Source organism: Topomyia yanbarensis, chromosome 2 (genome assembly GCF_030247195.1).
Source record: "Topomyia yanbarensis strain Yona2022 chromosome 2, ASM3024719v1, whole genome shotgun sequence".
In the NCBI taxonomy this organism is placed as follows: Eukaryota; Metazoa; Arthropoda; class Insecta; order Diptera; family Culicidae; genus Topomyia; species Topomyia yanbarensis.
Genome location: NC_080671.1, coordinates 41827168 through 41852026, shown reverse-complemented (window position 1 = coordinate 41852026; position 24859 = coordinate 41827168). Strand labels below are relative to the sequence as shown.

General features: G+C 41.3%; 1 protein-coding gene across 6 annotated transcripts in view; it reads right to left on the bottom strand.

Moving 5' to 3' along the window:
- Positions 1–6666: 6666 nt before the first annotated feature.
- LOC131683438 (uncharacterized) overlaps positions 6667–24859 on the bottom strand; it is a 147565-nt gene continuing 129372 nt past the window's right edge. For 5 of the 6 annotated variants that reach the window (XM_058965422.1, XM_058965423.1, XM_058965426.1 and 2 more), the window contains 5 exons: positions 22874–23159; positions 22665–22805; positions 22248–22292; positions 21418–21640; positions 6667–9056 (listed from right to left, as the gene is read on the bottom strand). In XM_058965422.1, coding sequence (XP_058821405.1) covers positions 7513–9056; positions 21418–21640; positions 22248–22292; positions 22665–22805; positions 22874–23159 — 2239 coding nt within the window. In that variant the 3' untranslated portion in view covers positions 6667–7512. The remainder of the gene's footprint in view (positions 9057–21417; positions 21641–22247; positions 22293–22664; positions 22806–22873; positions 23160–24859) is intronic. The other variant, XM_058965428.1, reaches the window with a different exon arrangement.

Here is a 24859-nt window from a genome sequence, read left to right as displayed (position 1 = left end):
TTGTTCGCATAAATTACACCGAACTTTGCCAAATACTCCATGGGCATCTTCACTAATACGTATAATACACAGAATTGTAAATCAATATTGTACACTGAAAAAAATCCAAACGTTAATTCTATTTGCTTCAAACCGCTTAAAATTCATATGAAGTAGAAATGCTATTGTTATCACGCGCTCACATACCTTCTATGTGTCAACTGTATAAACTATGTATGCATACACATAAGTTATATGTGAATATTGTTATAGAATGGGGTCTTATGTGCCTAATAGTTATGAAATGTGAATGTAAGATTAATATTTCTTGTAAATACACACATTAGGTTTATGTGCCAGCAAATAGTGTCTATATGCCTCCGTTAATTGCAAAAATCTATGTGTAAAATCAATAGGCATAACGTTTACTTTTTTTTGAGTGTACCAACATTTCCCCTTATTTAATTTTACCTTTTCTGGTAGAACAAGACAATCTTCTCACGCACAGAGTTTTCATTATCAATCGCATGATATTTTTTAGTTCCGGAATTATTGCTTTGGCTCCGTCTGGTGAAGAAACCGATTCCCCTTTTTTTTAACAGCAGCTGCCACTAACTTGATGACGGCTCGCTCTCCAGCCATGAAACTAAATTCGGCTGGATTGTCATTGAATCTTCGGAAGCAAAGTCGAAGGTTAGCGCTAACGGATCCAAGTGAAACACATCTTATATCGCTTTCAATTTCTCGAATATCTGGATCCCCTAAATTGCCTAACGCGGCATTTATATATTCGGAGTACTCCAAACAAGCCATAACTGTTGTTGGTATTGGTCCAACTTCCTTCAGCATTGCGGCCCAAAAAATATCCTGAGAAAAGTAAATTTTATATAATTGAATATACTTATTATATCGAATAATTATTGGGCATCGAATCTTACCATAATCACGAAAACTACGAATTCTTCTACCACCTTGGAGAAATTTTTTTATTTGGAATGACAACTGAAAACACGATGTACAAATCGCGAAGTTTGATCACAGCTTGCTGTGTTTAAAATACCTCTCTGTAATTGTCTATCCTTGTATTTATACAATTACATACGCGTCAATCCGTTTCAAAGCACAACATCAAAACCTCGATCAAAGCAACACTCTTTGCATACGGACGATATTGTAGAAATGTTACTTTATCATTTCAAAAACAGTGTCAGTCGTTTCCATTAAAAAGTCAAATCCGTATGTGTCACTCCCCTCGGTGAAAACTACAATATTCACAGTATGTTTTTATTATAATATAACATTTAAAAGTAGATGAAATTGTGAAAACAAATCAAATCAGTTCTAGTAGTCGGACAAAATAGGTACCGTAAAACGGGGTATCTATGATCACCGGGGTAAGTTTGATCAAATGAGACTTTTTTCAAAAACGTACGATAAGATGATTCCCTCTAACAAAATCATCGAAACAAAATATAAACCATATTCTAAACATGTTCAGCATCTATCGGCAATGATTGTTTCGTCATTTAAGGTCTTTTATGGACACAAATTCAAATGAAAATGATACAACTTTTATGCATATTTTCAATCTGTTCAAACAATTCCTTGTATATTAATAAAATTAAACAAATTCAACTGAACTGATCACTTTTTTAGAAACCGTAAATATTTTTAATTCATTTTAAATATACGATATTTTTGTTGTTAACTATTTAATTTCGACTATTTTCCCGAAAAAGTTTAATAAAAGTCGGTTGTATGCTTCTAAACAATATTGTTTTCTTACGAGACGACACATTATCGGTCCATGAAATTGCCTACGGATATGCAATTTACACAACATTTCGAGCGTTCTCATTTCGATACACATATTTTTCTGATCAAAGTTACCCCGAAAACAACGAATGAAAATTCACAACAAAAGTATTTTATTTTTATAGTAAAACGAAATAAAATACCCAACAATCTGAACATTTTTAATTTATGGGTACCAGTACTTGTTATAAAAATGCAATCCGTTAAATCTACTTTAATTTGAAATTAATCGAAAAACTTGAAAACGTGCTCAATGTTCACCCATTTTACGGCACTATCGATTTCGATAAAACAATAATTACCAGAGTTTCTTTGCTTAAATCGTCTTTCAATACGGGACCCGGCGGTTTCACTTCTGTGCTTCTGAAAAGGCATATCGTTTTGGCGACTCCACTTCTTCACATCTTTAGAGCATCTCTTGCCAGTGGCATTTTTCCATCTTGCCGGACATCCGTGAATATGTTTATAGTCCATAAAAAGTAATCAGTGAAATATCAATAACTATCGTGGAATAACTTCATTAAGCGCTGTCTCTAGCTGGTGATTATGGAATCACTTCAGAATCAATAGAAGCAGTATACTGCTTAGGTATACCTAATCGATGATCTACAGGCGTTCACGTCTGGACGTTGAACAGCGACGAACCTTCCGTACCTAACCTTTCCTCGAGAACGTAATGACCGCGCATTTCTTGGGATTTAGGATCATTCGGTTGATTTCGCACCATTCCGCAGTTGGCGGTTGGTTAGCAGTTGGCGTTGAAGGAAAACTTATTTCGTGGTATAAATCAATGGACCGAGGTGGCTTCCTTGCGGAATACCAGATGAAGCGAAGAACTCTTCGGATACACAATCACCTATCTTGACTGCTAGATGACGATTACTGAGATATGATTGCATCCAACGGAGAATATTAGTCCCAAAGCCAAGTCTATCCAATTTTGTCACTGTAATAGCGTGATTAATATTGTCAAAAGCAGCTGAAAGGTCCGTGTAGATAACTTCAGTTTGAAGGCCGTCAGACATTGCATCTGTCACATAGGTTGTGAACGATAGAAGATTCGTAGATGTTGAACGTTTCAGCATAAATCCATGCTGAGTCTCGGAGATATACTGTTAGCAGCGGCAGAAAATGGGTTCTAACATTTGCATAAACAAAATCAGGGTCGTACTTGCCGTTGGTATCAATTGGGAAGACCCCTTCACCACTCCTGCACACAGTACCGAGACGACTGGCGAATGCTGGCTGCAATGGCTCTACTGTGGCAGGGGGATCAAGGGCTTCCATAGTGATAGCTGTAGTGCGTCCATAGATAGAGGTCTTAGTGTTTTCGTAGTCATTGTAGAGCCGAATGTGCTATGATGAGCTGTGCTGACGAATGATACAGCAGCAGTCTCGTACGCTTGGATAGGCATGAACTGGATGTCCATATAATCCAAGTTAATAGGCGGCCGAAAAGCGATTCGAGCAGCAATACCATACGCCTGCAAAGCGGGTTGATTTTGAACGGAGGCAGCATCTGATTGTCCAACATATACATTCTAAGTATTTACCTGATAGCATATAAACGAAATCTCCATGTTCATCGAATTTACTGGAAGGCGAAAGAGTGATGTCGGCATCGACTGCATCGTTTTTGCTGGGTATCTGCATCTGTAGTCTATCCACAAACGAGTCCATGCACTCGGTTAATGCTGCGTTGATACTGATAAAGGTGTTAAGTTCGCAGCAAGACGAAATTTTTGGACAGTATATTCCTCAAATTGATGTTATCCCTGTTCTTGTTTTGTGTTGTTAGGATATGGATCAGGCAAATCCTCAGTTTTTTACTATTATCATTATGCTGAGTAGCTAGATGGGTGAAAGCATTTTAGAGATTCACAAAAAGAATCTTCTATCCAAGATTTCCCATAAAGTTTGCTCGAACCGAATGTTCATCTGGTTTGACTCGAACAGACAAACCCGATTCGAAAGGGCTGGTACCAACGAGCTGGGAACCGGTTTTGTAGTGCTGGGTAGGATGCGTCAACGCGTGATTGGATGGACTCCGATCAACGCAAGGATGTGCAAGTTGAGGATCAAAGGCAGTTTCTTCAACTACAGCATCATCAACGTACACTGCCCACAAGATGGGAGACCCGACGACGAGAAGGAGGCGTTCTATGCGAAGCTGGAGGAGGTGTACGACGGCTGTTCGCAATGGGACGTGAAAATCATCATCAGTGATATGAACGCTCAGATAGGACGGGAGGTAATGTTCAGACCGGTGATCGGGCCAAACAACTTGCATACCGTATCGAATGACAACGGCCAACGATGCGTGAACTTCGCAGCCTCCCGTGGCATGGTAGTCCGAAGTATCTTCTTCCCCCGCAAAGTTATCCACAAAGTCAACTGGAGATCACCTGACCAACGAAATGAAAACCAAATCGATCACGTTCTAATCGACAGGCGCTTCTTCTCTGATATCATCAACGTTCGTACCTACCGCAGTGCGAATATAGATTCGGACCATTACCTAGTTGCATATGCATGTGCTCAAAACTCTCGACGGTGTACAACACTCGTAGTCGGACGCCAAGGCCCAACATCGCGCAATTTCGGGACGCCGGGGTTGCCCAAGACTACGCACAGCGGCTGGAAGCAGCACTACCCACGGAAAAACAGCTACTCTTGAAGACGGCCGGATGGAGATCCGTTTCGCCATAGGAAGTACTGCTATAGCAGCACTAGGTACAGCGATTCCGAATCGAGGAAACGACTGGTTCGATGACGGATGTAAGCAGTTAATAGAGGAGAAGAATGCAGCACGGACAAGAATGTGGAGCGATACAAACAAGCACGGAACAGGCAAACCTCGGTCCTCCGGAGAAAGAAGCCCCAACAGGAGGTACGAGGTCGCGAAGCGATGGAACAACTGTACCGCGTAAACGACACACGGAAGTTCTACGAGAAGCTGACCAGTTTGCGCAAAGGCTACGTTCCGCAAGCCGATATTTGCAGGACTTAGACGGCAACCTTCTTACGAACGAGTGTGAGGTGATTGAGAGGTGGAAGCAGTACTATGACGAGCATCTCAACGGTGAAGCAGCAGAGGGCGAAGGCGGTATGGCAATGGATGTTGGAGCATACGCGGAAGACGATAGGCTGCCGGCCCCTGACCTCCAAGAAGTCAAGGAGGAGATCGGTCGGCTGAAAAACAACAAAGCTGCCGGTGTAGATCAACTACCCAGCGAGCTATTAAAATACGGAGGTGAAACACTAGCTCGAGCGCTGCAGGGAATTAGCCACTGCGAGTAGTTCTTCATTCGTCATCGGAGCTACCATTTCGGCCGCGCCCACACTGTCTCGTGGTGCAGGTGGCCAGGGGCTTGTGGCTCGAAACGGGAAGAGTACTTCGATAATTGTCATCAACTGGTCCGGAGACCGTTCTGGGGGTGGAGAGCCCCCTTTGGTCTTGGACTCTTTGTATCCTACGTCTAGCTCTGAGGCAGGCTGATCGTAGAGCTGCAATCTCGGCACTCCACCAGTATACCGGACATCTGCCGTTTCTTGGCAGGGTTTTCCTCGGCATAGTGGCGTCGCACGCGCGTGATAGAACGGTTACCAGCGCATCCAGCGAACAGACTGTCGGTGTTCGCCTCCAGTCGCAGGGCCGCGGTGAAAGCTTCGATGTCGAAGTGATTGGACTTCCACCCGCGTACCTGACAGGGATCCTAAAGCGAATTGCTAAATGATCGCTATGGGTGTAGCCCTCGTCTACCCTCCATTCCATGCCTGGAACCAGACCCGGGCTGGCAAATGTTACGTCAACCCATGCCTCCACCCCGTTTCTACGGAATGTGTTGTGAGCCATTATTGGCTAACACAGCGTCGAGTTTCGCAAGCGCCTCCAGTAGCGCTTGGCCCCTGCTATTTGTACAGCGGCTGCCCCACTCTACTGCCCAAGCGTTAAAGTCTCCCGCTATGACTACCGGTGTTTCCGGCCCACTAGCTCGGACGAGAGCCTGTCGATCATCTGGTTGAACTGTTCTATGGGCACGAAGTTGATTATCTACAAGACGCTGATTAGACCGGTGGTCCTCTACGGCCACGAGACCTGGACTATGCTCGTGGAGGACCCACGCGCCCTTGGAGTTTTCGAACGAAAGGTGTTGCGTACCATTTATGGTGGCGTGCAGATGGAAGACGGAACGTGGCGCAGGCGAATGAACCATGAGTTGAATCAGGTGCTGGAAGAACTAATCCATGCTCAAGGTCAAAAGAGTCGACAACCATCAGGATCCACATGTCCCCCTACCCAAGCGAATTGATATAAGTAGGAGCACATGTCTATTAACCAGCCATGAAGACGAACCATGCTAGTCGAAGGCCCAGTGCCACCCCATACAGTCCCTGAACTGTTAAACCTGGAATTATAATAGATGTGTTAGTGCTACTTAAATATTTCATTTCAGTAGTAGTAAGTGTCTCATTCCCTCTTTTAAAAATCGATACCTACAAAAGTGCAGCTTACCGCTGCTCATCTTTACTGGCATTTTGACACCGTCAGTCGAACGTCTCATATTCCCTAATCTTATAACCAACAAAGGCTGTCTGGCGATTTTAATGCATACGTCAGACAACCTTAATTGGCCACCGAAACGACACCAATTTGGCTTTACCAAGCCGTAACGCGGGTGGCGCCGTGAAAACTGCCGAATAGAGGTTGAGAACAGCTTGAAGCAACATCTGATGTTGCTCCAAATGTATTCGATCCAAGACTGACATGGATCCAGCCTAGTTTGCATACCTTACATAACTATTGCAACCCGATGAAGATAATATGGTATGCTTGTTCTTTCCGTGTTCCACAAGAAATAATCGCAACGATTTGGTTATTTAGATAGTTAAATTTGATATATTTTCTCTGTCTTCTACTCTCTTGTCCAATGAACTTTATTTTATTTATTGTATTTTTTTGCTCATTTCGCTCTTCGTTTTGTATTAGTTGTATAATCATAATTATTTTCTGTATTATCAGATGACTGCTCTGTATGGTTGAGTTTTTTCGTATCATCAGCCACTTAAAAGTTTCTGTAATTGAAATTTCTACAGTTTTGTTCTAACTCTTTCTGCTTTTCCGTTTGTTTCGTGAATCTCAAACACAACATTGTTGACTTATCTTTTGTTATGTGTGTAACATTGTTATTACTTTCACTAATTTGCAGCAATGTTTCATGACATCTGTGTCGGTTGGTATGATTTAGTATATAAATCTAGCATCTAGTTAAGAACTCCAATTACTTTGTGTAGTAATATATTAAAATGTCTTTCGTTCATCTACTAGCAATTCGTATAAATTTTAATCGAACGAACAAAAATTTGATAAAGGGAACCTTCATCGAATAAAAGATAATAACTACCGTAGGATTCTGCACATACCAACGTTATAATGACGACTATTTATCAAAATTATTTACTGTTCGACAAAACCCCATTTATACGTATAAGAAATGTTGTTAATAGCAATATTCAAAGAAAGCAAATTGCGTAGAAAATCATTATATGTACAAAATAACTAATTGAATCATATATTATGAAATCGAGCAGCTTTTACTTGATATTGAATACCATCCGAGTAGGTACGAAAAAAATCGTGAGCTAGAATGTTGCTCCGCCAATAACATTGGCTATATTTATTATTCTTTTCCGCTGACGTTTAACGGGGACCATGAACTACTTTGCGGTACTGGTAGTTCCATTATATTCCGGCATAGGTGGTAATGGTACGGAAGGGTCTTCTCCATTGCGACCATCCTCCACCGCCAGGATCACATGTTTACCGTGCACTTTTGGCTGAAGGTAGGAATTGCTGGGCAGCGATTTGGGAAGTGGCGGGGCATGTTGTATCACGTTGCAGGCTGGGGAAATTGCATGCTGCTGAACAATCGACTGATTGGAGGATTTGTTCGAGGCCATTGTGTGTGGATTGCCGGCGGAACTATGCATCAACATTGAGCTGGAACTGGAAGAAGAGCATCCACAGTAGATCTCCGGTAGGCTGGTGCTCTGCTGAATACGGTTTGTACTGGAATCAAAATGAAGCTTGTGTATTTTTTTCAAAGGCTGATGATAGTTGAGGTTTTGCGCCGTCGAAGGTGAGTCCCTATTGTTCCCCTGGCAGTTGTAATTACTACCGCTGCTGCTATTGCTACTACTGGGGATCGCTTCTGTCACAGCCGCCGAAGATACATTTTGAATCATCCTATCTGAAGGTCGTTCCGGTTCAATGTCTTCAAAATTCAAGTTGCTCTTGTAGCTCGTACTATTACTACTAACTTTATCCCTACTACTATTCCCTGTTATCATCTCGTTCATAATGTCTATTTTAGAATCGTATATTAGCTTGCGAATTTTCTCATTACTGTCTTGAATCATGTCCTCCAACGAGTAGCAGTAATCATTGTTCACTTGTGGTTTTCTTCTGGTTGCTGCTCGACCAGCCGTCCATCCACTTCCCAATCCACAAACACCTCCACCCCCACCGCCTAGCTTATTCACATGTATAATCTTATAATGTGCTTCCTTCGGATCAGTGGTGAGATTTTTCATCAAGAGCGTTTCGTACTCACAAAGTTGTGTCCCTCCCGCCGGAATCCCCTTTGCTCTTCTCTTTCGCTTATGGTTTCTACTCTGTCTCATACTAAAGTTACCCTCATCCTCACATGAATCAACACCACAACCAACCAAGCCATTATTGTAACAATCATACTTCACAGTCTCAAGCATGTCATCCCCAGCGTAACCCCCACTCAGCCGGTTCGGCTGATAACATTTTCGATATTTTTTAACATTCTTATCGTACAAAAATTTGGCCGATGGTTTTAAAATAGAACGCACAGCCATCCCGCTTCCTTCGCCGATTCCCGATCCACCAACGACCGATTTAAACGATCTCGGAGTATCTCCGGTGCCTAGAGCCCCGGCACCACTTCCCTCTCCCATTGTTCCATCGTTGATATAGTTGATATGAATTGGCGACAATTGCAGCTGCAGCGACGGCTCCGGACTGAGATGTCCATCGTTTGGAGTGAAGTACACCGACGCTTTGCTCTCATCTACACTCTTCGAGGAAAAGTTTTCCAAATACTTCAGGTTGCCTGGTCCAAGGGGCAAGCCGTGTTTGGATGCGAGCGATGCGTTGGCGATGGCAGCTGCAGCAGCGGCCGCATCAAGCTGTGAGAGTTTCTCTATTTTGGCCTTCAGATAGACTTCGAAACCTAAAACGAAAGGAAGGGGGGACGGTTGAATATTTAGATTGTAAAGAGCGGAATTTGTTAGACGAACAAAATGGTGTACCCATACCAGGAGACAAAATGGGCTTACATAATCGATGCGAAACAGGGTATGGTTAGTTTTATGGGAGAAAGCTTTCACCAACAGTGAAGACAATGAAAGTGGGTTACTACAGGTCACGGTGAACTGCGAAGATTTACCAATTTTTTGGTCAAGGTATGAGTATATAGAAACTCGTGTGCTTTTTTTTTAGTGAATAGAAAAAAGTTTTAAAAAAGCCCTGAATAAGCAGGAAAAAAAGGTACAACACCCAACATCTCAGGGAACAGGTTTGGACTGCCACCCTACCCGCTAAAACTACTGATCTTGCCCAGTGCCGGATTCCTCACCGGTACTACCTTACGGTAATACTTTGGGGAGGGGGTTTTTATGCCAATAGCACACACTCTAATCCAACTACTTAGCAGTTAGTTCGTTCAGTTGGGTTACAGCACCACTCCTCGACACACCACCAGTTCTGGACCATCCACACAGGCTGGCAGTATCTGCATGGCAATCGGAAAGCTAGCTTAGTGCATACCCTAGGAAGCCAATCTGGGCGGCAAACTTCAGATTGTCTAATTTACCGAGTCTTGGCTCCCTTGTGCCATTCAGTACCACAACTCCCTTCTCGCACCATTTAGCACCACTTACTCGTTGAGCTCTCTATTTGTTCGTGAACTACTCGGTCTAGTCCCCGACGATATATCTAGCTACCCCGATGGAGAATCCCCCGACGAGAGAAGTTCTACCGAAACCGAGCCAACCAACCAGGTGTCGAGGTCAGTTGGGCGATTCCGGTGAAGCAGGACGTCGGTTCGCTGATGCCTCAACGACCTGTGACTGACGGTGTCCCGTCGTGGTCTACTCGGTGAATCTAGCTTATGCAGACCGAGAGTTCCCCGACGAAAGAAATTTTCCGGATCGGATTCTACTTGGTTTTCGCTATATTTCTCTCGGCTCAACCGGTACGGTGCCGAGGTCGGCCCGGCGATCCCGGGTGGAGCGTGGCGTCTGGTTCACTGGCGCCCCGATAACCCATACCCGGTGCTTTATCGCGGTCTACTCGAATAGTCCCCGGCGGTGAATCTAGCCTACTCTGGTGGAGAGTTTCCCAGCGGTAATTACTTTCCCGATACCGTTACACACTGTTCATTCACGCCATGATCTACGCCACCACTCTGTTAACCGCGTTCCACGTGTTCACGTCACTTGCCATTTTGTGGACGACATTATCCGGGACCTTTCCGTGCTTTCTATTGACCCACAACAACAGGTTTGGGATGAGCCGGTACATCCACCTTCCTTTTTCTGTACTGTCTCATTCCTGCTGTCACCTTGCCATCGAATCGATACTCACCGTTTTCCTCACGTTTCTGGTGTTGCTCTGATTGTAGCACTCGATATCCTCCGCCTGGGTGATGCAGATAGAGATCCTCCCTGCGATAACGCATACTGTCTCCGAGGATATTGTTCTGTACGCACTCGCAACTCGTACGGCCATCTGCCGGAATATACTGTTCAGCTTTTCACGGTTCCGTTTGGTTCTCAGCGCAACGATCCACGCAGGAACCCCATATGGATGACGAAACAATAGATAGCAGACGTCTCGTGCTGCTTCTCGGGTCGCCAACTTTTGGCATGATTCTCGCCATTTCCTTCGCCGACTTTTCGCAGGCATAGTGGAAGTGGTTGTTGAGCTCTACCGGTTATCGATTATCACTCCCAATTGCTTCAGTGCAAGCTTCGATGCAACACGTGCCCTCACACGTCGATCTGTATCCGTTAAACCGCTTTGCAGTTGCTGACTTGCAACACCTCCGTCTTGTGGTGAACTATTTGCAGCTTGAACCCGTTCATCCAGCTCTCGATCGCGTCTATTGTCTCTGTCATCGAAACCTCCACTACTTCAAGAGTCTCACCCATCACCGTTAGTGACACGTCGTGCTCGGAACCCACGATTTTCACTTTCCTGGCCAGCCACAGTGTTAAGACCCCATCGTACATCCCGTTCCAAAGGGTTGGACCGATAATGGAGCCAACGCTACAACGAGGGCTTCCCAGCTGGCGCTTTTCAATGCATTCTTCACATCTCTCGTGACCACATCGCAGTATCGATCTCCTCTTCGGTTCTGTTTGGATACCTTCTCAGCTCTCTCGAGCACTGTCCGAATCGCCTCCACTGACGATACTCCTCTGCAAAATCTGAACTGCATCTTGGACAGTCCACGCTCACCCTCCGTGCATTTCGTCGGTCAGTTAAGAATGATTCTTTCCAGGAGTTTTTTGAGTATATCCTGCAAACGTATGGGTATATATGAGGACCAATCGCCCGGTAGCTTCCCTGGCTTGCACAGCAACACAAGCTTCTGTACTAGTATATATAACTTTCTAACGAGCGAAGCTAGAGGTTCAATATATTAAGACAAATTGTTCTCCTCCAAAATATCTGAAAGTATTTCTAAAGTGATCTTAATGAAAAATCAAAACTGCAAAAGTTATACAAAGAAAACCATTTTTTAAGAAACACCCTAAATTTTTTTGGTAAATTTCTTGTAAAATGAAAAGTATACGACATAATTTCAGTGTCTTCGACAAAGTTTTTCAAAATTTCATTATCTTCAATTTTGTGGAAGACAGCGAAACTCTATCTCGACCCGAGCAGAAGAAAATAACTGCGGAATACTAAATTTAGGTATCAATACCAACGACTGTTTACCATAATATGGTATTAATGAGCTCTACATAAGAGGTAAAATACCAAACAAAAATAACACAGATATGTTCTACAAATAACTATTTGATAATAAAACGAGTTATTATAATACCGGAATAATAATAAAACATTTTTCAACCTTCCAGTAACAAAATTCACACTATGAAGGTATTCAATAAGGTATTGATTTGGTATTTGAAAAAATCACTGGAATACATAAATAATACTAAAATAAAGTATTATACCTCATTGAGGTATTAAGCAGGCATTGAAAACTGTTTCTTCAATACCTGCTTAATACCTCAATGAGGTATAATAATCAATTAATACCAAGTTTTGGTATGAATACCAAAAAATAGTATGCTCGGGTTATTGCCCAGTTATTTTCTCCTGCTCGGGGAGCCATTAAAAAGTTATATTTCTAATTTTAAAAAATTTAGAACCACCCTACCCACTACTTAAAATAATAGAAAAGTATTGTAATGTGCAATATTTTATCATGAAAACGAAACTACATTTTTTATATTGTTCACCGTGAAAGTAATTAAAACATATTACAAAGAAGAAACCAAATTTTTAATATAACTTTTTCAGTTTTCATTTTTTTACAACCTGTCCTTAAGATGTTTTTCAGAGTTTTTGAAGACGAACATTTTCTTCTAATACATCAAAACTCTAGCTTTTATTGTTCAGAAGATATAAGCACTTAATATTTCAAAAATAGATTTTTTTAAATCAATTTTATGAAATTTAAAAAAATATCGTGTTCGCCATTTTTTGCTCAATTATAACTCTAATCATGACCTTATTTATAGTTCAAAAAGAATTATCTTTTATTTGCCCCAAATGAGTGATATTGTTATTCAAAACAACCCCATTTTTGGCTAAAAAGTGCTCATAATTTTTCAACGCAAATAGTGCATGAAACAAATTATTCGCCTTGAAACAACCTTAAAGTTGTCTGAAGACTACTTCAGTTTTTAATGAATACAGCAAAAGTTGTTGGAATAAAACTGTATTTCGAAGAAACACCCTAAGCTCCGACTTTAAATTTATTGTAAAATAAAAAGTATGACAGATAGAGCTTACATGTCTTCAGCAAACTTTTCCAAAATTTGTCGTTCTACAACTTCGCTGAAGGTCGTTTGGCTCTAGCTAGAATGATAAAAAGTTAATTTTTTGATCTTGGTAAAATTAGAACCACCTCAACTGTTGTTTTATCAAAAGAGGGGGCTCATAAACTAAGAAAACTTCTCCAAAGACTTAATAAGGCTAAGTTGTTTAGTTTTAGTTAAATCTCAAAATTTTTGCTAAATTTGCATTCTGGACCACTGTGCACTGCTGCTTCAGTGCACCTCTCAGCTCATCTTCCGTGATTTCATCAAAGTCCTTGCACACAATCACCATCACCGGGTTTAAGGTCGACTGTTAATCGTGGGATCCTTCTTCCATTCGAAGAACATCTCGCCTTTTTGGGTACGCCTAATTCTTATCACGTTTTCCCCCAAATATCTTAGTTCCGGGTCCTCTCAGACGTTCTTGAGCAGCGCTGCATAAGTCATCGCATCATTGGCTTTGACGAGCACGGCTCCTCCTTTGGCGTCTTCTGACAAGCCGAAGATTTTCCTTTCTTCTTCTGCTCCCTTTTTCGCTCTTCTATCTGCTTTTACTGTTTCCGTGTTTCTTCTTCCGACCTACAACCCGCTCTCTCCTTTCCTTCGGTAACAACAATGTCCTCGAGCGTCTGCCTCTTGGCCCCGCCTGGTCTTACGTCTCCTTTCGAGGTTCTTGTCCTCTTTGGTGTCACGGAAACTGGCGTCTTCTCCACTCCTATCTGCCTCTCCTTCCCCTGCTTCGGAGGGGCTAGGAAGATAGTAACCGATGCCAATACTTACTCAGCTACATCAGCCCTCCGCGTTGCCGTGTCATGCTCCTTCATGGCAGACACTAATGCCTTTCGGAGTCGGAGAACCATCTCCTTAATGTCCTTGTGGACATTGTTCCTCGCGTCCACAAACTTGTGGTGATCCTCCACCAAGTACTCCGCTGCCACTATTTTTGGCTTCTGTGGAGTGTAACACATCCCGCTCTGCTCAGGCTGTTGTTGCTGCTGCTGCTGCTACTTCTCCTGCTCTTGCTGAATGATTTCGGCTGCTGCTGGTGGTGTTGACCTCACCAAACCACTTCAGACAAACTGTGCTGTTGACCCACTCGCCATTTCTAGTCGGTATCTTCCTTCGTTACTCAGGGAGTAGAATAGTGGGCCTCTCAGACCAAAGTCGCCGTCAAATTCGTGATCGCCATGGCCAGTATGCCATAATTAGGATGTTACTGGCATCGATCCTGATGTGCCGGTGTGTATGTATGTGTGTTGAATAATACCAGTAGCATATAATTAAACCGAAAAGGTTATTATTTCTGTTTCTAAGGGAAAAACCGGCCCAATCAGAAGAATTAACGTTCGAGAAAGAGGGTGACTGTTGGAAATGTACAATAAGGTTGATGTTTTGCAACAATTGCCATCAACGGAGTGCCGATAGATCTTCAGCTCGTTTTCGGGTCCGATATCACTATTGCTGTGGATAACTATCCACAACTAAAACATATAGACGTTTAAATGATCAAAGACGGTGTAGTTATCATCAAATAACGACGGTTCAAGCTTGTTTGGTACGAGCCAGTTTGTCAACTCATGCGTAATACCGTCGAAGCAGAGAGTTATATCTAACACCTCTTCTATACCAGATCGTGCTAATGCTACCCCTATTATGTGATGCGAATTTGCATCACCGCCGATTATGAGGGGAAACACATTTATGCTATAGTATAATACAACATTTTTTAAATAATCAGAAGGTTCATCATGTGGCAAATATGCCGAAAAATAGACGTATTTCTTGTTTATGTTGTCAACAGTCGTATTGACTGCGACAGCACAAATATCGCGAGTTGTGAGTTCGGATATAAGACATGCGTCAATAGCGCTATCCACAAGTATACACGAGGCATTTGTCTTGACACCATTTTTGTTGAAAATTACGAAGACGGGCTTAGGTAGCTTCTCGACAAAGAAGTTTCAACCATTTCAATCCTTCCTGCAGTTTAAATTATTTTGGACAGTTTTATTTTATTTTTTCTTTGCACTAAAAATACCAAAGTTTTATCATTGACATAATTTTAAATATTTTATTCAATTTAATAAAACCCACAATTTAATAAAACCCAAATCTCGAAATGACGAAATATAACAGTGTTCCATTTTCACAACATGCGACCGAGGTTCGTTCGTTTCTGACTATCCCTCAGTTCATGAAAATTTCAGGGAAAAATCTGTTAAACTTTGATTAGATTTGAAGTGAGAGCCCTATGTACTATCAAGACACTCCGATTATGCCCAGACAATACCCACAGGCACAAAAATTGTCTTTTTTTCGTCACACCGCTAAATCGAAAGGTAATTAGCTTCATAAGCCTTATGCAAAATATGAACTTGTTTAGTTGCTTCTGGTTTACTCACAACAATTTTTAAGTTTATATGTTTGTATGCCTTCAAAAAAACTTGGCCTGGTATAATTTTTTACAAAATTCAACACTTTTTGAGCGACTTAGTGGAAATTCACAATTAATCCTCTTAAGACACATGTCTTCGGTTTATTTCCACTATAACATAATATTAATTATACTTTTGTCCATTTTTATTAACGACTAAGAGTGAGTCAATTTGTCATTTTTTATGTTGTAACGACTTTTTATTAGCAAGGGACTGGAAGATGTGAAATATTTTTCACAAATAATTTATATAGATCAGTGTTTCAAATAAACCACACATTTCACGCCAAGGAGCATGTTTCCAAAGGAGCGGTGGAAACGAATCATTGTTATGCACGTTTCTGGGAGTGAGTATATCAATCAAAGCAATCCAAATGGGTTTTGACTCTTAGGTTTTCACTCCTGGTTTTGGCTCCTCCTGTCCACTCCGGTTTGTGATTCTTGTTCTGTCGCCTCTTATAGATCGAATTTAATTACAAACTTTGATAACAGGTCTTCAAAATTTGTATGTTTAATTTCTCAATTATCCCAGCAGAAGGTACAGGGTGCGCCAGCTGGATGTATCCTTTTTCAACATTGAACAACTCCGCCATTTTTTAGCCGTTTTCACAAGTAAACAAGTCTTTTTAGGATATTTTATGCCATTTATTAGAAGCCAGGTTTAGAAAACAACGTTGATTAAATCACCACCCCCATTTGATACACAAAAAGCAGCTCTTTTGCGGCCATTTTGCATAACATTGGACAGTATTTTGGGCATAATCGCAACAATTTCAGCTCGTATATTAGCTTTGAGTTCGTCAAGGTACTTAGGTTTGCTAGAATACACTTACTTTTCAAGTAACCCTACAGAAAAAGTCTGGCACCGTTAAATCCGGAGAACGAGGAGGCCATTCCAAATCACCATTTTTTGAGACAGCGAATCCTGGGAATTTGCTCTGCAAGAACTTGATTGCGGTGTGGCAAGATGCCCCGTCTTGTTGAAAATGGAAGTTTTTCAGACCTTTTTTCTGAATTTGTGGACAGACAAAGTGCGCCAAAATCCAGCGGTAGCGTGCGTTGTCGATGGTCTCTCCCTCTTTAAAAATAAGGACCAATGATTGTTTTGGAGCACACTCCGGCCCAAACAGTTACTTTCTGGTCGTGCAGTGGTGTTTGATGTATGACGTGTGGATTCTGTGTCCCCCAAATTCGACAATTTACTCCGCCGGAAAGGGTGAAGTGGGCCTGCCATATTTTTTACGACGAGCACGCAGTTTTCACTATTGAACGATCGTTTTCAATGTAAAGCGCTACGATTTCAGCACGTTCTTTTGGTGTAAATCGACTTATACCCAAAATGGCTTCAGAATTTTTTTTATCTGTCAAAATCGGCTGGAAAATGGCGGAGTTGTTCAATGTTGAAATAGGATACATCGAGATGGCGCACCTCGTATATATTGAAGCAAGTCATTTGTTTTCAATTTAATTTTCTTTAACAAATATATATTCCTAACAATAATCACGGGCAAACATATCTCAAATCTGGTGTAAAAATGTTTCTGCTGAAGTAATGAAATCCAAAAGTTCAAATGCATAGTGGAAGGATGCAAAACAGGTGTAGTATTTATTACTGTAATGGCCTAAGCCTAGCCTAGTACGCTAACCATTAAATGCTGATCTTCGAGGTCTATCGAAAAGAAGCTTTCGTCATGAATTGTACCAAGGATCTGTTTTGTTTTTGTGCTTGATAAAAAATTGAAAAGCTAAATTGAGCTCGGGCATTTAAACTGTATGCTGCAATTATAATCTAGTAACCTGTTTTCACTCCTTGGCGGTTTTCACTACTCAGGAGCCAAAAAAAACCATGAGTGATGAAATCATGGATTTTAATGATTTGTCAAACTATGGTTTTTTCAACGCATGCTGATTGGAGTGATTTTTGAAACACTGATATAGATATATATTTCTCGACAAATAAGTTTCAACCATTTGAAAACTTCCTGCACAAGGCGGGATATATTCAATGTGGCTGTACGTTTATAATGAAGATTAATTTGTGCTACTCTAAACATACTCATCACTTATTGTCAGCATTTAGACGATACCAAACACGTTGGCTAATAATCGTCTGTAGGAAGCCCCGAAATGGGTATTAGGAACATGGTAATCATTTGAACGTTCACTGTTTGCGTTTGTTTTGCTTATCACAGCAAGGTTAAAACCCACGAAACTCGACAGGCATATTTTAGTCATGCCAGCCATTCAGTCGTCGGCACGGAGAAACATCTCGAATTGAGGACTCCCGTTTTTGGTCGCCTCTTACGACATGGGGCCGGAACTCAGTGAATCAATTTGTGGCTGAGGGACCATCCATAAATGACGTAGCATTTTTTGAGTAATTTTTAACACCCCCCTCCCCCATCGTAGCATTTCGCCACAACCTCTAAATACCCCCCCCCCCCCCACGGCAATTACGTAGCTTGACGGTAACCCTGCCCCCCCCCCCTTGTAACCGCACCCCCCTGTCGTCACACATCATCACAAAATACAAAACTCCTCCCTTCCCCATATAATGCTACGTCATTTATGGACGATCCCTGAGAGACTTTAACACGCCGAATGCCACACGGCTAGTTTTGTCCGGAGAAAGATAAACTGTTATCAACCTCCTAGTAGTCCAAAGGTTGTTAGTCGCCTCTTACGACATGGGAACAGAAACCCAGTGGGTCAAACCCTTACTGAAATACTTCGAGAGATTTCACCGCCTCGGATACCACACAGCAAACCAACATGGTCAAGTCGTACAGCAAGTGTGCTTTGGTTGCCAAAACAGACACGAAAACATCGCTCACATCCTACACAATTCCAGAAAGGCTGTGGGCAGAGGGTACACGTCGATTACGCTGGGCCAGTGAACGAGGCCTGCTTCATGATTTTGGTCGATGCTGCTTCTAAGTGGCCGGAGTGACCTGCACAGCGTATCACCCCCGAAAAAAAAAACTCTGACCATAGTTCGGAACCTTTTCGTTGTTCGGTATGGTTGAAGAATTGGAAAGCTACTTAACTATTCTGCGAGATTTTCGAAAAGCATTGCAATGACAATGGTATTGTGCATCTAAAGACGGCTCCGTACCATCCTCAAAGCAACGGAGGTTTATTGATACGTTCAAATGCACAGTGAAAAAAATCCAGGCAGGAAGAGAGGAACTAGAAGAAGCCATCGACACATTTCTGCAGTGCATACACATATATCATGTCGCAGCACTCCGAACGGAAAGTCTCCAGTTGAAGTCCTCCTAGCCTAGAAGTCGGCGCATTTGTATTTCGCTGGAACTAATGCCACGTCCTAGCAAATTCAACCAATACCGAATTTCTTCAAAATGAACTGGACAGCTTCAGTACGTGGTGCGATCTGAACAGAATGGCTCTAATCCTGCGCAAATTCTCACTCGTCACGTTTTCGCGTCATCCGATCCAGTTCAATTGCCGTTTGTTCGACACGAGCATTTCAAGACATTTTCACGTTAAGGACCTTGGAGTTATCTTGGACTCGGCGCTAATGCTCAAACCACATACTTCATACATTGAGAACAAGGCATCAAGACAGTTTGAGTTCATCTTTCGAATAGCATAAAACTTTAGATACTGTCTCGCTTTATTATGCGTTGGTCCTTTCGCCGTTAGAATATTTTTCTGCTGTTCGGAATTCGTACTACCAGAACGGGATTGACAGAATCGAGGCTGTCTAACGTCGGATCACACGCTTTGCCCTTCGACGTCCCCCATGGCGAAATAAATTTCAACTATTCATTACGGACTTACTGTCTGCCAGAGCGGATTGCTCTATCATTCTAGAATGCCTGGATCTTCAAGCCCGCATTCGAGTATTACGTAATAACTCTCTCCATCGGCTACCTTTAACGAGAACGAACTACGGTCGCCACTGTTACAGCCAATAAATCGCAATGGGGACATCGGAAGCCTAATTACATGAATATTGTTTTTGCATTTTAAAGTTAATGGGGCTGATAAAATCCGGTTATCACTGTACTCTATATTCTGGGTAATAGTTCCCTAGAATGTGGCTTACTCTGGAAAGCAGATTTCTGGAACGTTATCCATTCCAACTGATGCGATGCTGAGAAATGGTTTTAGGAGGAATGAATACGACTGTAAGCGCCAAAAATAGCTATTCCATGTACGAATGTACCCTTATTGTCTTTCCATTCCTTGAAACAGAAAGAAATCCAATTTTAGTTTAAAACCGGAAAATACACTGCCCAGCATACGGAGCACACAGTACAATCCTTTGGAAATGTTTATTGCATTGAACTCTGAAATTGCATAGCATTTTCCCGGTTTCGATGTCGAACTTCCATGTACATAGCTATTTCACAGCAAATGAGATGTAAATCACGGCAACAAACGCGATCCTGGACTTCCTGGCACACTAGTTTATATTTTCCTGCTTGCTCTGCTTGATTGTAATTTGACCGCGTGATTTGCTTTTTCAACACCAATCATGATCCCACCGGGTGGGTAGGGAGTTTGTTTTATCGGTGTGCGCGCTTGCTAGAAACTCCATTTGTTGCTTTTCCATTAACAAACCCCCACAGGGTCAAGGTTAATTTCTTTTTTTTCCTCCTGCCATTGCACTGCTGCTGGTGCAATTTGTTATGTATGCAACTGTTGGATGGCGACTGTTCACGACATGTAACTGTGTAGTCGCTACCAGTGCTTTATGTGGGAGTGTAGCGGCTAGAAGGATAGAATTACATGGAACACATCCTCAGGATATCGGGTCGGAATGGAAAACCTTGTTAAAACGAATGCACGCGAGACCTGGTAAGCGATACGAGATTCGAGGTCAAGTGCAATGAGAGTGATGCTCGCACTTTTTTTAAATTCTTTTGCTACCGGGCTCCTGTGGATGGGGTGGTCGCCGTGCTGGTTTTATTAAGGAGCACAACTCGCCCGGTTTTTTTTATTATTTGAATTTAAAAGCTTTGTACGATCTTAACTATAAGTTATGAGATATAACAGTAATAAAACAGTGTAGGACGGTTCTATTAGGACCTATGGTCAATGGAAGTTTGTTCAGTTGCACAGTCATTCGAAAGAAGTTATAGACCATTAATATATGTGTCCCAGTTATGTTTTGCTTTGTAAATGATTAGTAACATTTTTATTGTTTAAATCATTGTAAATTAATTTAGCTCCAGAAACAGAATGAAGGCCATGAAAATATACTGGATGCAGTTGACTCAACATGTAGCTCTTACATGGTGCAAGACTAGCCATGCCACAGATGCTTCACTTTTTGACTACTAGAATGATGTTGATGTAGGTTTTTTACTACAAAATGAAAGCTATTTTATGGTAGACAACACATACACAAAAAGTACAAAAATATGGAAATCATACTTAATTACTCAGTGGTAGGATACTACTTCTACAGGCGTTTGGAACTGGTTCAGGATTGTCTGCTACAAGGTGCGAAGGTGTATCAGTTTGTCGAGCGGTAGTAAATTTGCTATCGCATATGATTTATTGTCTGATGATCTGTATGTTTTGTTGATCTAAATACTGCCGGAAGTAGCTTTCGTCACAGTTTAGTCATTTGCTCCCATCGTTGGTATGCGCTTTCATTCACAATTACTGCATTATTGCCTGTATTTGTTCATAGGGGGTAGATCGATTTTCGATGTCACATGGATAAGTTGGATGAGGTAGGAGTTTTATTGATCGGTTGCAGGGTAATGGGTAGGCGGTAGTGAATGGTCAACATAAATAATAACATTAATGCAGTACAACAAAATTCAGTGCCATCCAAAATATGTTGCTATGCTTTGGAAATCTGTTTGTTTATCGACTATAATAAAGGTTACTGTTCAATCAAAGCCAACAGTCAACTTTCAATGAATATTATTTACGGGTGATGCATGTTTTGTTTGTTATCACAACACGTTCTTAAAACATTCTTCACCGAACATTTTCCGGAAGGCACTTAATAAGTAGCTCAAAATTCTCAACGAATGACGCCATACAACGATACCTACCGTCAAATTCTTCATCGTCCTCATTACGACCGCGACAATTTTCAAAGTAGAAGCTGGGCAGATTCTCCAGCACTTTGTTCAGTGTTTGCTGCTGGTACTTGTATCCCTCGCGGAGTCGTAGTGCCTGGTGAGCACTGAACTTGCGGATCTTGTTCCGTTGGAAAACGTAATTTTCGCGAACCCAATTCAGCTGACCGGTGGAATAGTCCCGAACGCGCCGTACCTGTAAGTATAATTCAAAAATCGGACAATCAATGACGCTGTAGACTAAATTTTTGGCTCATCTTATGGTCGTTTAATATTCGAATAACTGAGTGCAGAAACTTTATTCGGCGGTTTAGGAGGAAAATTCAGCTTGAAACAGTACAGTCATTACCGAAGTTATTTTAGGTAATACAAGATACCTTTAATACTAATATCAAAATTCCCCCCGTCTTATATAATATTCTAATGTAATACGTGTTAAAAGAAGAATATGCCGAGTAAATGTCACCAAAAACAATATTTTGGATATCGACGCATTGGTGTCCAGGGGGAAGAAGTAGCGTAAAAACTGTGAACGTGGCACCAACTAGAAGGAAACCTAGCAGATTTTTATATATTATCTAATTGCAAACCGTAGGGAACTAAGCAAAAACTACTAATAGCATTTCTAAAGTGTCTAACTGCTATGCGAAGCCCTCCAAATACTATATTGGTTTCGCGAATAATGTAGCAAAAGTGGACATAGGTAATTTCTACACTCAGCTATTCAATTTGATAGAGGCATTATGAAGACCAGACCAGTGCATGTTCTTCGCGTCTCGATAATAGAATACGGTTATACTGACCGTATCTTTCCTACTGTTGTGAAAGTACGATTTTTCGGATGCTTGCTAGAACGAGGAAAAATAAGTTATTCTATGGGAGAATTTCTAACCGCCGGATGACCAAAGAAAACACCATAAATGTGTTTTAAATCGTTTGCGTTTTCTTCAGTCGTAATAAATGTCTATAACTGGCGGGTTTAGCCTTTGAAACTGCATAACAAACGAAATCGATTGCAGTCAAATTCAATAGAAAAATATTCGAAAGATACCATTGATATTGAAATTGGGCGGCAGTTGAAGTAGGACAAAATACAAAACTCTTCGCAGTCATACATTATTCAAACAGATTAAACACCTCCAAAATGACGGACGATTTCCCTCACTCTGATGCCTCCGTTGGGTTAGTTTGTTCCGAATCATAATCCATTTCTCACTCACCTGATCGTAATATTGATCTCTCAACGTGGTTATATGATGGGTACCTATATCTCGAATCTCACGTAAGTGTTTTGACTGCGTTGAGTAGCTTCCCTGAATCCACTCGACCTGCTGAGCACAGTTCTCCTTGATACGATGAACCTGCGAATGGAAAAAAAATCTTTAGTCCAATCCGAACCACCCACGAATCAATGCCATTTCCATAAAACCTGCTGGGTGTAATTTTCCCTCAGCCGCTCCAACTGTTGGCTCTTGTAGTGCTCGATATTATCCAGCATGGCGTAGATTTGGCGCGCCTTGGATGATGTTTTGTCGTTCCGGTAGCAGTAGCTGCAGCAATTCTGACAAATCAGATCGATGATGCGGAAATGGATGAACACTCGCCGGATACCCTGGAAGATCAGCGTCAGCGCCAGGAACGATGCCGCCGAGATGGCTCCGGTAATGATGCTGCCGATTTTCACCCGATAGAACACGATTGGATCGATGTATAGTCTGTTGGGTGATAGATAATGTTCATCAATTTCAATATGCTCTGGAAACGGGACAATCAAGAAAACTGTAATACATTAAAGTGATGTAGTTACTGAGTTTCAAGACCGCAATTCGATTGACGTTCAAATTGCTCCCTCAATTTGTATCATAACACATATTGCTGTATCGCAAAGTATCGAAGGGATTTGTCCAATTTAGAATGTCAAACACACTGCAGTTGCGAAACTTGTTATGAGATAATAGGAATATATCGGCAGCTGACGTTGTTGGTTTCGATTGAGATTTCGAAAACAGGTTATACGAATGAATTTTGAAGTATGTACGGTTAAAATAAAAAAGGAAATTTCATTTGCTTTGGAAACTGTTGAAAGCGACATTATGTGCCGACATAATTAGCTTCAACTTCATTGAATTAGGTAGCTATAAATTTATGGACCTGCCAGCTGTAATGGTTGTTTCGAATAGAACGGAATGCTAATTAGCGTTTAATGACACACTCGTTTTGCTTTACTGTATCGAAAACAAAAGAAATTATATTAAATTATCCATCGACTTTCAGTTTAGTTGATGACTGACGACCACTTGGTATAACCATGGCGAGATTCTAGTGGTCATTTGGCATAAAGGTCATTTAATATAATCGGTTAAAACAAAATTAAGGATAGATTGCCGTTTGGCATAATGACCATTTAACAGAAAGCCATTTGGCATAATAGACGTCAAACCCCATTCCTCAGGTGTATCTGTTTAACCAAATCTGTAGGCCAATAACCGAAACAATAGGTTACCAAATCGATAATTTTCTGGAATACAGTTTCCCGAAATATCACCAACTTATCCATGTGACATCGAAAATCGATCTACCCCCTATGAACAAATACAGGCAATAATGCAGTAATTGTGAATGAAAGCGCATACCAACGATGGGAGCAAATGACTAAACTGTGACGAAAGCTACTTCCGGCAGTATTTAGATCAACAAAACATACAGATCATCAGACAATAAATCATATGCGATAGCAAATTTACTACCGCTCGACAAACTGATACACCTTCGCACCTTGTAGCAGACAATCCTGAACCAGTTCCAAACGCCTGTAGAAGTAGTATCCTACCACTGAGTAATTAAGTATGATTTCCATATTTTTGTACTTTTTGTGTATGTGTTGTCTACCATAAAATAGCTTTCATTTTGTAGTAAAAAACCTACATCAACATCATTCTAGTAGTCATGGACTAAACAAATAGCCCAAATACAATAAAACTACAGTCACTGCATATTGAACTTTTTTTAGAAGACCTGCTATGCAGCCAACTGCATTTTTTATTAATTTTAAATGCAACTAAGAATTTCCAAAGTTTTCGTTCTTCTGAATATTGTCAATTGAAGACATTTTTTTTAATCAGGTTTTTTTCACTTTCTCTACCGATTATTACTGCAAAACTATAGAATTTTTTAAAATTTATCGGTTAACATTGATTTAACAGTTGAAGGGAAATCAGAAAGGTGATTGTGTACCTCGCGGAAGAGAAAATAAACAAAGAGGGGCTCTCTTTTGAAGATTGGACCTACTAAAAAAAGTATTGAATTCTTCGAAAATATTTTTGATTTTGATAATAACTTAAAGCTTCTGAGATTTTGCCTTATTTTATACTTATGTATTATAGAAGGGAAATACCAGCACCCCAGAGAGGGTATC